At 36.2% G+C, this 15,694-nt stretch overlaps 1 protein-coding gene across 2 annotated transcripts in view; it reads right to left on the bottom strand.

Annotated features, from left to right (window-relative positions):
- The window catches only part of PRKCE (protein kinase C epsilon), a 653,543-nt gene that overhangs the window by 212,807 nt on the left and 425,042 nt on the right, over positions 1-15,694 (bottom strand). For both annotated transcript variants that reach the window (XM_074205195.1, XM_074205202.1), the window contains 3 exons: positions 11,465-11,561; positions 7,178-7,377; positions 4,512-4,685 (listed from right to left, as the gene is read on the bottom strand). In XM_074205195.1, coding sequence (XP_074061296.1) covers positions 4,512-4,685; positions 7,178-7,377; positions 11,465-11,561 — 471 coding nt within the window. The remainder of the gene's footprint in view (positions 1-4,511; positions 4,686-7,177; positions 7,378-11,464; positions 11,562-15,694) is intronic.

The following is a 15,694-nucleotide window of genomic DNA, read 5'->3' as shown; positions in this document are numbered from 1 at the left end:
TCCTGGACATCAAGTCCAGTCTTGCCAAGGATCTGAGGCACAAATTCATCTTTCCACAATATATCCAAGAAGAAATTATCTAGCTTCACCTTGAAATTCTCAGGGATGGGGAACTCACTACCAGATTGGTTGATTTTCAGGTCTCATTAATAACCACCCCCCCATGTTTAGGTAACTTCCTCATGTCTCAGTGAGGGTCATTTGGGAAGGAAAATTTAATTATCAATATCCCTGCTTTACAAATAAGCAAACAGGTTCAGAGGATTGGCATGACTTACTTATTGTCACATAGGCAGCGTGTCTATGTAGAACCAGGACTCAAACCCCGGACTTTTAATTCAGGTCAAATGCTCTTTCCACTCCCCTAGAGTTGCTCAATTCATGGTAGTACTTTCAAACATTTGAAAAGTAATGCGTTGAAATTGTCATTTTTTTAAATTTAAATGTCAGGGCAACTAGGTGGCAAAGTGGATAGAGTGTCAGGTCTAAATTCAGGAAGATCCAAGTTCAAATCTAGTCTCAGACTCTAGTCACTTAACCCTGTTTGGCTCTGTTTCCTCATTTGTAGCTACTCTAGTATCTTTGCCAAGAAAACCCTAAATGTGGTCACAAAGAGCCAGACATGCCTGAAATAACTAAACAACTACAGGGGTTCAATTAAAAAAAAAAACATTTACTCAGTGCCTAATATGTAAAAGGGACTATACCAGGTCTCACAGACACAAAAAATGAACAAATAGCACAGTCCCTGTTCTCGAGGAGCTTACCATCTAGTATATACTCCATATATATAAATATAAATATAAATATAAATATATATATATACACACACACACAGATATATATATATATATATATATATATATATATATATATATATATACACATGGTGGAAGGTAGAAGGGAATAAAAGCTAAGGGAAAATTCAGGCAATAAAATTTGAGAAAGGGGAGGGTCAGGTATTTGGCCCAATCCTAAATTATAGAAATAATTCTCATCTAAATTTCCTGATTAGGATTTCACATAAGAGAAATTTTAACTGTAGAGGTGATACCTGTTTTTGCTTGGAGGAAGGGAAGAATTTAAACAAATCTGAAGATAAGGACAAACAAGCAAAGGAAGAAAAAATAAATCTGATCCACCTCCAGGACCAACATACCTCTTAAGCTATAGCCCCCATCTAGAATTTCCCCATGGAACATCAGAATTCAACTCATGCTTGCCCATCTGCAGGTAGCTACCGGTACCATCAAAAATTGGCTCATGTTTGACCCCTCTAAGGAAGAACACCAGAATCTGACTCTTGTTTAGGGTTATACAAGAATAAGATAAGGGCTGTAAAATCCCATTGAAAAGCTCAGGCTAACTAATCAACCAAATATAGAATAGTTTTATTTCACATGACTAAAAAATGCAAAGACTTTAATCTGAGTACATAAATAGTGAAGACGATTCTTTGTCTGTCTGTCTGTCTCCTTTCTTCTTCAGGGACCTATCCAACTTGACCGAATTAAAGGTCCCACAAGGAAAGGTCAAGTGATTGTCCCCAATGGTGGGTTGGTATATCTCTTCAGATTTAAAGCACCAACCCAAGATCTTGAGTAAATTTCTTTCATCATCATCATCACCACTACTAGATCTGCACAGTCCATATGACTCACAATACCACTGATGGGAGATGTCCAGGTATGCTCCTCATTCTGGTTTAGTGCTTTGCTGCTTCTGGTTCCCACAGGTCCTGGCTTGAAATCAATCTTTGACTTGGTCCAGGGACTTCTCTGCCACTGCCCCATCCTGTTCTTTGTTCATATTCTTAAATACTCCAGTTTGGTCTAGAAGTCTCTTACTGTTCCATTCCTGCTCCTGTTTGTTGTCATTCCAGGGGTCATGTGGCTCCTATATGGAGGGGCCCATGGGTACAAAGGTGTCTCTCCAGAGACATGAGTCTGAGCCTAAAGACCTTCTTTCATTTCCACTGAACTTTTTTTCAGTCCCCTTGAGGTATTTATTCCTCTATCAAATGCCAATGCTAAGGATAAACTCAGTAGTTAGAACTAACCTGAGTTAATGATAGAACAAAGATCTCAATACTTCATGACTTGTCTTAAGAATTCACAGACTATCAAGGAGGGCTTCCTACTGAAATTCTATATAATAATAACAATATAATTATTATATAAATTTATATTTATATAGCACTTTACAATGTGCTGACACATTTTGTGCTTTACATTTTTGAACCTTACAACCCTGAATGTTATATGCTCTTATTCTTCTCATTTTACAAATGAGGAAACTGGGACAAACAAAGGTTAAATGACTTGCCCATCATGTCACAACTAGTGGGTATCTGAAACCGGCTCTGAACTCAAATATTCCAGACCACAGACCTAGAGCTCTATCTGATGAGCCACTAAGATGACATTAATGTGTTTTTATCTTCTCAGACCCCTGATCTCATCTTAAATCCCAAAATGCAGCCAATATATTGGCTTAGAAAACCACAAATTAACATTATCTGTGTTGCATTTTTTTTCACTTATTTTGTTAAACATTTTCCGATTATATTTTAATCAGGGCTGGCATTAGGGAATGTTGCATGACTCCTCTATCCTAGACTAAGTAAATTCATTAGAAAGGACTTAGTCTGGGGCAGCTAGGTGGCGCAGTGGATAGAGCACTGGCTCTGGAGTCAGGGGTACCTGAGTTAAAATACGGCCTCAGACACTTAATAATTATCTAGCTGTGTGGCCTTGGGCAAGACACTTAACCCCATTTGTCTTGTAAAAAAAAAAAAAACCCTAAAAAAAAAGGAAAGAAAGGACTTAGTCTTCTTCTTCCATTGAAATCTCAGAGTACTAGACAAAAAGTAGGAAGTCAGTAAAAATAATCACAAGACTTAAAGTTAAAAGCTTGTGAGAAGCTATCCAATACGACTCCTTCTAGTCACAAAAGAGGAAACTGATTCCTAGGGTGAATAAGTGGTTTGACCAAGATCAAATGGCCAATAAATAGTTGAAATCTTCTGATTTCAAACCCAGTACCTTTTCTCCTATATCACACTGTCTCTCCTCTGGCTCCAAATCAACTCTTCTTTCTATCCTATCATATTCTGATTGATATGATAAGAAAATACATATTTGCCCCAAAAGGGATTAATTATTTGGTGATTATTTGTATTAGGAAAGGATTCATCATGGGGTTCTTTTAATCTACTTTATACTTTTAAGCTAGCTTAGTGAATTCCAAAAAAATGATTCATTTTAAAAGAATGTTACTGCTTGCAACTTTTCAGGACTGCATGTGGAATGAGAAGTGAAGTCCATCTGTACAATGTAGTTTAGTGGTGGTATGAAAAGGCTGGTGGAAAGATAGTTTCCCATAACATTGGAAAGGTGAGGGGTGGTTGTGAAAGGACTGGTAGAAATCTACCACAGAAATCAATATAAGAGGGCAAAGGGGAGCAGAAAAAGACCCTTCAATCTCCATGAAAGCTTCTTTGCTTTCATAAATGCAACTAGAGGCATCATCCAACATAATTCTGTATTCATCACAAATTTCCAATTATACCATGAGTCTCTTGGGAATCAGAGTCACACCAGAGTCAGACAAAGTCCTTATTGCCATTATTGTAACTATTTCACTCCCTACCCCCATTTATCCATTCCCACCACCAGAGATAGATGGAGGATGAGCTTCAATCAATTTGAACTATACCTCCCACTCTTTTACAAAGAAAATGAGCACAGAGGAGATTAAAGGACTTGACCAAAGTCACAAAATTGTTTACTAATCAATACCAGAGTAGGAACTAGAATCCAAAGTGTCTCCACTCTCACCATTTACCACATCTCTATCTTGCCCTTGAACTGAACAGAAAAAAAGTTCTAAGAGCTTGAAATTATCATTTTTCTACTAGTTTGTATATTCGTAATATCTTTGTTTCTTTACTGCCATCTTCTGGTACCTGACCTCCAACATGTTCTAGAATTGAGCAATGTTTCAATTATGATGTATTCATATGATAATTTATAAAATATTTTCACTTTTATGATCTGTTCCTCCTTATATGAGGAAATAAGTTGGATAGGTTTAATGAAATCTTTGCCAGACTTGTAAAGACACTTCAAACAAAGGAGGCTTATGGTCTTCTCTAAGATCATAAAGTAAGCCAGCAGCAGGACCAGACTAGATCCTAGGGCCATCTACATCCTAGTCCAGTGTACCTTTTATCAGACCAGGAGTTAGGCTACCCGGCATGGCCTAGTTTTATCACAAAGGAATTTAGTCGTTGTCAAGAATCCCTCATTCCCACACAACTAATAGATGAACTCTGCTCTCAAAGAAAAATTCTGTTACACTGATCTTTCCAAAGAAGAAACCCATCATGCTTATAAATTCTTTGTAGACAGAGTACAAAATGATAGTGTAAGTGCTTTTCTATCTGAAATTCAGAATTCTGGCATCCCACCCCCTTCACGCAGATGTTCAGACAACTTGCTGACTCCTACCTTAGTCTGGAAGCAGCAGTAGAGTTGTGTCAGGTAGGGGTGTTTTCGTGCTAGGGCTAGAATCCTCTTTTCTGTCATGGTGCAATCTACATCATCATCCTGAAGGATAACATCTTTCTTTAAGACTTTTACAGCATACACCTCATCTTTGCCCTTGAGCTCAGCTAGCATAACCTGAAACCAAGCAAAATATTTATGTCAAGCACTCCTATAACCAGACACCTAGTAAAAACTTGCAATCAGCCAAAAGTGATTTAAAGATCCATTTCTTTGGAAATAACAAAGTTTTATCATATATGCAAAAACTAATCTTATTAATTTTATTTATTTAATTCACATTTATATAGCACAAAATACTTTTCTTCACAGTAAACCTGGAAGATTGATAATAGAAAGACTATTTTCTTCATCTGATAGATGAGAAAGTGAAGGTTCAGAAAAATTAACCGATTTACCTATGATCAAACAGTTAATGACCATCAAGATTTGAACCCAAGTATCCTATTGCTTTTATATAGTAGATTCTTTTTACTCCCATTTGAATCATAAAAATTCATGGTTATTATCCAACTGAATGAAACTAATTAGGGAATTCATGATGCCAGCCTAAAGACCTTTGATCACCTACCAAAACACACACATTCACATACACCCTCTCTTCTCTCTCTCTCTCTCTCTTTAAAATTGACTTAAGTTTGATCTGTGTGTTTTTTCCCATAAAACTATAGGTAATAGACTTGTATGGTGTCTTTACTATACAGAAACTCTAAATTGCCCTATTTTCCTTTCCTAGTGCTGGTACCACATGCTTGCAATGAGGAATATTAGGTCCAATTTCTGGCAAAGTTCTTTCTGCATGGAATTGAGACTGGTCCCAGTACTGTGGTCTGGTTCTTTTTTAGCCTATCTAAAGAATGTAGTTACTTCAGGAATTATCATCTGGTAAAATGAAGGTTCCCATCCTGGCCCTTCCCCTAAGATTTCAGGGTCAGATAGAAGAAGGTAAGAGAACTGGAAAAATAGCCACAAGTTCCCTGGGGCAATTTCATGCACTCATTCTCTTTGAGGTGGTCAGTTAGAGAGACATGGAACAGGGCCATATGTCAAGAAAGCCAGCTGACCTACATACTAGAGCTTTCAAGTGTCCAGGACTTGCCTTAGCATGTTTCCCCTTGATCTGCTGGGACTAGTCTGTTTGTCTCCAGAATCACTGGTGCTTCTATTCTGTAGATTTTTGAATGGCCAATTCCTATTAGCTCCTTGATCAAAAGAGGTGCATGATAACCTCAGATTAGGTCTAAGGGTCTATAAAGGGGAAGTCAAGGATAGAGTCCAAACCCTGATCTATTTAGGATCTCTGTACTCTGACTCCCATCTAAATTGAGTATTATTATTATTATTATTTACATATTTATATCTCTATATACATAGATATCTTTATATAATAGACCATCATGAGAATTGCTACATTATCAAAAATCACCTAATACAAGTTGAACATCAAATCTGTATCACCTACTCTTGTGTTCAGACACTTGGGAGACGATATATATATATAAAAAAGATCAAGGAAGGTCTAAGCCAAAGGATACCGCTTTTCATTGCTTTGGATGAATCCATGATCTTGTTCAAATAAGTAATCTATCCCCTGTTGCCAAATCACAATCCTTCCACATACCTATGGGATTTTTGTTCATGCCTTTTCATTAATCCCTTATAAAATGTGCTGCCAATACATAGGCAGCATTCCTATACTTCTAAGACTTTTGGGTTATTAGTATTCCTGCCACATGAAAAGAGTAGTGCTGAAAGTGAGTGACAAACTGTATTTTCCTTATAAACTAGCCTATTTTAAGATCTACTTTAGATCAAAAGCTTCACCTTGTAATGTACTTCATATAGAACTCAGGTCAGAGTCCAACAGGGAAGACGAGGAAAAATGGACAATACATATTCTCTGATGTGTCCAAAATGAGGCTAACATTGGGCTAGACTTGTTCAGGTAGACTCACTTAAGAAAAAATTATAAATTTCATAGGAAACATTTATAATGACTTTGTAATAAATAAAAAGCAAGATCTCAAACTGAAAGGAAGGAAGAAGAAATAAGAAATGAAGAGATGTAGAAGGAAGAAAAGGGGAATGATTGGATAATAGATAGATATGGATATATGTATGAACATATAGATATTCTATATACACACATTTTTGAGTATGGGCATATTTGTGCATGTTTATACCTAAACACACACAAAACTACATACATATATATATATATATATATGTATATATGTGAGTGTGTGTGTGTGCGTGCACACACACACACACTTTAACTTTTCAAAATGTATTTAATATCATTTACCTCATTTGACCACTGCTTAAAAAACAGAAAACCATAAAAATAAAAATTTTAAGGGTAAAGAGAAGGAAAGTATCAATTTCCTCATTTTGCAGAGTAGGAGTTTAAATGATGTGACTAAGTTAACCCAGCTGGCTATAATAAGAAGGAAACTTCACAGGACCTATTTGAACCCAAGGCAACCTAGTATTAGAGAGTGTAAATGAGGCAATAATGCCTTGAAAACCATGAGGCCCTAATTAATGTTTATTGAACTAAATTGAACACCTTGTTAAGCAAAGTCATAGGAATCATTGACACCACACACCTTGCCAAAGCTTCCTTTGCCTAACACCTTGATGAAGTTGAACTCTTCAAGCCCCATCCGTTTTGTTTGGCTCTGTTGGATCTCGCCATTCTCTCCAGGACTGGCCAGTTGACCATCTGTTGATGATGCTGCCCGGTGCTCTTCTCCTCGGTTGTCAAATGACAAGGCCTTCCTAATGTTGTTTTCAAGTTCTTTTATTTCTGAGAACAAGGATGACAAATCATGAAATGAGGCAAACAACTCTACTGGTCTTTTCCTCTTAATATTCAAGCTTCTGAACTTCCTCCCCTCCTCACCCCTAAGGCCTCCTTTTCTACTCTCTGCTCAAAAACTGCCAGAGGCCCAAAACTGATTTACTTTAGACCCAGGAACCCTGGACAGTAACACCCTTCCTACAGGGCCTGGTCCAGTACTCTATGCAGGAAGAAAGGATGACACTCTAGTTAGACCTCAGAGTCTTGTGACATCTCCACAGTAACAAGCTTGGCAGGTCCTATTCTAAGATCTAAAAATAGAGACAAGAATGACCATGACTACTAACTAAGAGCAGCCAATCACAGCTGATATCCCTAATTTCAATTTTCATCTCAATGACTTCACCTTGTTTTGTTCCTGGATTTGCCTCAATTACCTATGTAGCAATAAGGACTGCTTGGGAAGATGAGCAAAGATTTAGGATTAACAATAGAATCCTCCCCAAGTCATATGGATGGATAGATTATCTTAGACATGATCAGAATGCTTCTACACATTTAGGAGATTTTGCAAGAACAAATTCTCTCTCTCTCTCTCTCTGTTAGAGCATGTGACGTATGTTATATGTGTATGATAACACTAGTTAATCCTTTGACCTTTTATATTTGAAGAAGCTTTATCATGAGCTACTCATTAACTAAAGGCACACATTAGCCTGTGCCAAAATGGACATCTTCAGCATAATCTGATTTCAAAATATGTCTATGAATAAATAAGATTACTCAGAGGGGTACATGGAATTATTAACCCTTTGGATCAACATAAGGTTTTACTTTTACAAGAGACTTGTCAAGGCAAAAGGAGCTATGACTTTTCATCTGAAAGCTTAAATGTATGTCTATTTATTCATCTTTCCCCTAGAATTTATCCTGCTGAGTTGGAAATCATTAGAGTTTAGTGAAGGAATCAGGATGTACCTACACAGAACCAATTGAAATTGGCAACCTATAAGAACTGGAAGGGATTTTAGGGACTGTCTAGTACAACTCTCTCCCCACTATTTTAAAGATGAGGAAATCAAAATCTGGGGATAGTCACACACTTCCAAGAGTGTACACACTTCCAAGGTTATACACTTCCAAATGACTCAGCTGGATTCCAAACCCAGGTTCTCTAAAATCCAAGGTGCTTCTGTTACTCTTAGTATGTAATGTTGGGGGCATTTCATTAAACTGACAGCCCTCCCTGAAGCATGGCTTCCTGACATCAAATGAATCTGGGTTACCCTCTGCTCACTCTCTACTAAAGCAAATCCCAGAGAGAAAAACTCCTAGAGAACACATTAAAAACAATCCAGTTTTAAATGCTGAAGCTCGAATAGCTTTTGGAAGGCAATATTTCATTGATTTAGGATAATAAGGCATGAGGCTAATGGGCTATTTCCTCAAAATACCTTGAGAGATCCCAGAAAACACACCTTCCACATGTTTTATAACAAAGAATAATACATATAATACTACTTTTTATTATTCAAAGTGCCCTCCCATCTATTTTTTCCTCTCTATCTTCATGTTTATCAATCATGTGAGGTAGATATCAAAATCTTCCTTAACGGTTGAGGAAACTAAGGCTCAGAACCAAAATAAAGGATAATGGTAGTAAATTAGCCAAGTCTTCACCACTAAGTCACCTAATGCCTTCCTACCCCAGTGTTCTTTCCCAAACACTCCCTAATGATCACAAGTGATTTTTTTCTCCAGTAAGATCATATATTTAGAGTTGAGATTCCCTCTTGCCCAGGGCTTGTGAACTTAGTTTTTTTTTTTAAATATTTTGATATTTCAAATTCAAATTGATATTAAAAATATCTGATACTTCTAAATGGCAGGTTTCCTTTATATTATGTACATTTTATGCATTTAGAAACAATAGTCTATGGAGTCCTTAAACCCTTGCCAAAGGCATAATGTGACATCAAAAAAAAGCTTAAGAACTAGTCCAATCTCTTTATTGAGTAAAGTAATCTGTTGATGGCTCCTGAGGTCATAAACAGCAGAGCAACTTTCTCAACACGACTTCTGCCTCTAAAATCATGTCATCTCTCTCAAATACAACCTAAGGCTTCTCTTGGGGACATCTCTGAAAGCTCATATGATAACATCCACATAAGTCCAAGAGATCATTCCTATTCATTCCAAAGCCCCAGGGAGAGTATTTATTAAATTAAAGATCTTCAGCCTCTCAAGGCCCTCATTCCCCAGTATTCCTCAGCATTGAAGGAAGAATAGTTGATTTCCTTATAGTTATCAAGGTGACCCTGCAGTGAAATTGGCTCCTCATTAAAAGCTAAGGTAAGTATATAAATATTCACCTTTAAAGAATCTATCTTTAGGCTAGGCTACATCGAGTCAGGAGATTGAGGTTCTAATCTCACAATGCCACTGAATCAATGTGTGATTCTTAAGTCCCTTCACCTCTCTGACCTCTAGCTTCCCCATCTGTATAACAGGAAAAGTAATGAACTATTGGCCCTGCTTACTTCACAAGCTAACATGAAGAGAAACAAAAGACAGTGATTTCAAAAGGCAAAATGTTTATATTATCAGGAAAAGGACCCACTTCTCTCAAGCTCTGTGAGGGTAGGGAATGTATCTCACCTAAACCTCTATAGTCAATGCTTGCAATACTTGGTTGAATGAACTGGATGAATGAATAAATTCCCAGGCCCACTGTGTAGCATTCTGATATTTTCCCATGATAAGACAAGTCCTAATAAATTTAAAAACAAGAAGAGTGCTATGGAAATGAAAGAACTCTGAGCATGGAGTCAGAAGACATGGGATCAAGACTGGGTTCATTTCTTACTAACTAGAAGATCAAATCATTTAATCTCTCTGGTCCATTCAATTCCTTAGCTACAAAATGGGAGAGGAGGTTAACTTGATGGTCCCTTCCACTCTCTGAGACATGCAGGCTGAATTTTAATAACAAATCAAGATTAAAGCTAACCCCCCCATCATAGCCCAGCATAGTCCCATAACGATCCACTAGTCATTATAAATACTCAAGGTACTGATTCTTCTTCTTCTCTCTCTCCTGATTCCAAGGTAAAAAGTCAGTTACAATGAGAAGGAACACAATGGTCTGGTGATAAGGAGGTACATAGATATGGGAAGGTTGATAGAAGATGGGAGGGAGCAGGATCACTGACTAGCAAAGTGGCTAAACCATATATGCTACGGATGCTAGAAAAAGAGGGAAATGTAGCTAGCAATAGCAACTATGGGGAAAAAATATTGAAGAAATTTCTCTGATAGGCTTATGATAAAGAATGCTATCCATCCCAAAGACAGAGCTGATGGTATCTGAATACAGCCTGAAGCACACTTTTTTTTAAACCTCACTTTATTTCTCTTTTTTTATGGTGGGGTGGGGTGGTTATATTTACTTTTACAACATGACTATTGTAGTAATATTTTTCATGGCCACACATTTTTAACCTACACCAAGTAACTTGTTTTCTCAATGGAGGGAGTAGAGTGAGAAGAAGGGAAAGAATTTGGAACTCAAGGTTTTGAAAGTAAATGTTGAAACTTGTCTTTACATGTAACTGAGGGAAAAAAATTAAAAATAGAAAAAAACCATATACCTAACACCTCATCATGATAATCATAAACTTCCTTCTGAGTAAATATTAGGAAAGAAGAGAAGGCAAGGAAAGAGGATGTTTTGCAGAGGAACTTTAGAAAAGACCCAGTCATTCAGATAAGGCTTAATAAAATTCAATTCCTTGCTCCCAGTAGGACTTCAGAAATATCTGTTGAATGACTGAATGAGAAAAGGGAATGGGGAGATCTTCATCAGACTATGAGTGATTCTAACACAAGGGTTTTTTAGGTTTCCAAATTGCTTTAAATTAAATCCACTATTTATTGAGAACCTACTATATATATATATATATATATATATATATATATATATATATATATATATATATATATGTAAAAAAATTTTTTTTTAAAAAGGATTAGAACAAGCTGATACTGCAAAAGCACAATTTGAAATTGAGTGAAGAGCATCATAGCTTCTCACCTTGATCACAAGGGGAAGTGGGTGCTGACTTGGATCGATCTTCTTCAGATGGGGAACTCCCAGGGACTGGCTGCTGAGACTCAGCACCTGCAATTAACTGAGAACATAAACATGCAGACACACACAGACATAGAAATGGTTAGCTGTGGGATTCTCTGGACCCAAATCAGCCAAAGAGCTGACAGGCAGCATGCTTTCCAACTATCATAATTCATTTTAAAGCTTGTGATCGCATTAAGGATAAGAAAAAAGAAAAAGAGAGAGAGAGAGAGAGAGAGAGAGAGAGAGAGAGAGAGAGAGAGAGAGAGAGAGATTGAGATTTCCAAATGAATATAATATAGATGCTTTAATTATTTGGATCCCAATGAAATCAGTCTCAAATCCATTTGCCCTAGATCACCTAGGTTAAAAGTAATTTCTATTCTCTCTCTGAACTCCTAGAACACTTTCTGTTTATACTGATCCTTTGGCCCCTAATCTCATACTGCTTTGTACTGTCAATTTTTTATTCATTTACTTAAAAACTTTATCAAAAATGCATATATAATTTAAAATAATTTTATTTAGTTTTTCTAATTAATTTTTACTTATATATAAAACTAGTCCATATCAAAATTTACAAAACATTTCAAGTCAAGGAATTCATCCTCACAACAGACTGTGAAGTTGGTACTAAGGATTGAAAAAGGGATTGAATCTCTGATATTATTGATATAGGGAACTTCAAGATGAGCAAAGTACCTCTGACAATGAAAGTTAATACCTTCTCTGAAACTTATATTCTAAGAGATTGCCCAAAGCACACAAGAAAGAGGAAACAGAATCATATGGACAAAAATCTTTATAGCAACTCATGTTATGATGGTAAATAACTGGATACTAAAGAGAGACCCATCAATTGGGGAGTGGCTGAAAAAATTTGGGTCTACTAATATCATGCAATATTATTGTACTAAAGAAATGATGAAAGGTATGATTTCAAAGAAACCTGGAAAGATTGGTATGAACTGATACAGTTGAGCAAAAGCAGTTGAACAATTTGTACAATAACAATGTATAAATAAGCAACTTTGAAAGCTGTGAGAACTTTGATCAATTCAAGGATCAGTCATGAATCTAAGCAGAGGATGCAATGATGAAACATCTTATCCACCTCCTAACAGAGAAGCGACAGACTCAGAGCATGCAGTGAGACATAAACACAATGAGTGGAGTTGCTTTAGTTTGAATATGCATTTTTGTTATAGGGGTTTGGTTTTTATTTTCTTTTTGTTTCCAAAGACGGAGAGGTTGGGAAGGAGAAAAAAAAATAATTGTTAAGTGAAAAAAATTTTAATTAAAAAAAGCATCAGAGGCATAATTCAAATCAAGGTATTCCTAACTCCAAGTCCAGAACTCCAACCATGGAACCATGCTAACTTCCAATATGTACATTCTTTATTCATTAAATGGGATTATAAACTAGTTAAGTGGGGAGAGGAGGTATGTTTTCAATTTCTTTGTACTCTTCACAATATAAGGTCAAGAAACATTTGCTAATCATGCTCCTAACTTTGATCAACATCTCTCTCCAGGGAATCAATTCCTGCCCTAGGCATTGGCAATCGTGTTTGAGGTTTTCTTAGTAGGTTGGATTTCTTTGGTTCTTGCCCTTTTAGTCCAGAAGAGCCATTCATATTCACTCTCTTTCTGAATGGACCCTCTGTACAGAAGTTGGTGATGACATGATGTCAAATTCAGGATCTGCAGCTGAGCAACTATCTTGTGTTGAAGACCACAGGGGCCTCTGTTGAGCTATGGCAGTCTTTCCAATTATAATGCAGGAACAAAGAGACTAAACCATTTTCCAATGGAATTTGAGTGATAAAAATATCACAATCATAAACTCTTATTTTTGGCAGTATCTCTTGTTAAAATGATCCATGTTGGGCTCTTGCCAACAGGCCTTATAATGACCCAGGATATTCAGATGAAGCACAGATGCTAGAGTGACACCATAACTTTAAAGAAATCTGTGCTTTTTAATGTAATTTTATTCTTTAATCAATAAAAAGATTGTTTTGTTACATTATTTCTAACCCAAGAGAAGGGAAAAAAAGAAAATCTTCAGTGGAAGATTCTACTTTGTTCTTACTTCCATCCTATACATTTATCTGAATCTCCCTTAAGAACTCCCTGGAAATAATCTTATATGTACAAAAATATTTTTCTAATTTATATAAATGTATTCAAATTTATGTAGTTATCTAATTTAGTAAATTATAGAAATTAAAATTTTATTTATCTTTTTGTGGTGACAAGTAAACTAAGTGGGTGTCTTTCACTCAGAATGGCTGAACAAATTAGGATATATGAATATAATGGAAGACCTCTGTGCTATAAGAAACTATGAAGGGTGTGTTTTTAGAAAAATGTGGGAAGTCTAATATAGACTGATGCTGAATAAAATGAGAAGAACCAAGATAAGAAGTGATCCTGAAAATGCATCATTGAAAAAATAAACAATTTTGAAGACTTTAAAACTCCTGATTCATATAATAATCAATCATGATTCCAGGGATATAATGATGAAACATGCTACCTACTTCAAGAAAGAGAGATATAGACTCAGGATACAAAATGAAATACATGCCAACGTGGAAATTTGTTTTCATTGACTGAGTATTTGTTATGACTTTTGCTTTGCTTTTCTTTCTCTTATTTTTCATTTTTTGAGGGAATGGGAAGATGAAAGAAAAAAGTTCATTAATTGAAAAAAATTTGATTAAAAATATATTTATATACAGTCTGACAAGTTAACTGCTGACTCCAGTCCCATTCCTATTGGAAGTGGAGAAGGGAAAGTTGGAATGAGAAGATGGCCACTAGAGACATGTAGATCATAGTTAAATTCCCTTGCAAGGGTGACATTTTCTATTTAGCTTTTGCAACAACATTTTTTTTTTAGGTTTTTGCAAGGCAAATGGGGTTAAATTGGCTTGCCCAAGGCCACACAGCTAGGTAATTATTAAGTGTCTCAGACCGGATTTGAACCCAGGTACTCCTGACTCCAGGGCCGGTGCTTTATCCACTACACCACCTAGCCACCCCTAACAATATTTCTTAAAGGAAAAAACTGGGGGATGGCTAGGTGGTACAGTGGATAGAGCACCAGCCCTGGAGTCAGGAGTACCTGAGTTCAAATCCAGCCTCAGATACTTAATAATTACCTAGCTGTGTGACCTTGGGCAAGCCACTTAACCCCATTGCCTTGCAAAAAAATCCCAAACAAACCAACCTAAAAAAAAATAAAAAAATAAAAAACTGGAAAACTTGTTTTAGGAAAAAAATGTATCTATTCTTCTGCAGTCAAGGACTAAAGCATTTTTAAGAGTCAGTCACAAGGGAAAGCATGGAAGTAGCATCTACAGTGAGATGCTATCTGGGAAATAAATGGCTCCTTTATGTGAGTTCTAATGATTAAATGAGACTGGAGAAAATGTGAAACTCAAACCTTTTGGAAAAAAGGATTGTTGAAAACTGTTATTGCATATAATTGGGAAAATATATATATATATATATTTTTTAAAAGAAGAGATTGAGGGTTCTTTTCTTTTTTCTGGACTAGTAGAGTCCTGTGGATAAGTATCTGAGGCCATATCTGAGCTGTCAGTAGAGGCTAGAGTAGAATACTCTGCAAAGTTAGATGGAAGTCCTCTTAAATTTTTGCTCAGGACCCAGTACTAAAAAATATTGGAAAGAACTGACTGATGGAAATCATTCCCCTATGCTAAGATTTATAGTTCAATTAACTTGCTTCCACTTTTCTCATAACTACTTTTTCAAAAATTTCTGAAAACTTCTAGGCAGGAAGCCAAGGTTGGAGAAGACCTCGGATACAAAATTGCTACTTAAAGCCTTGAGGGAACAACTTCCATCTGTGGACCTTGACTTATGAAAAAAAATTATGCAATGTAGATGTCATACACTTGAATATCTATATATGATACATGTAAACATATATGTCATACACATCTACATTTCACGATTTATATGTATACATGTTTATGTATATGACTACATACAGTATGTCTCAAAAGTCTCTCTTACTGCAGTTTTAAGCTATTAAAGTTTAGATACACATACATGTACATAATCCCTGCAACGTATATGTACATATACAATAGGTATATGTGTGCTTATATGTATAGACACACACATTCCCCTGAAAATGAATAGCAAAAGGATTTT

This window comes from Macrotis lagotis, chromosome 1, assembly GCF_037893015.1.
Source record: "Macrotis lagotis isolate mMagLag1 chromosome 1, bilby.v1.9.chrom.fasta, whole genome shotgun sequence".
Classification (NCBI taxonomy): Eukaryota; Metazoa; Chordata; class Mammalia; order Peramelemorphia; family Peramelidae; genus Macrotis; species Macrotis lagotis.
Note: the sequence above shows the minus strand (reverse complement) of the source record. Positions and strands in the feature narration are given on the sequence as shown.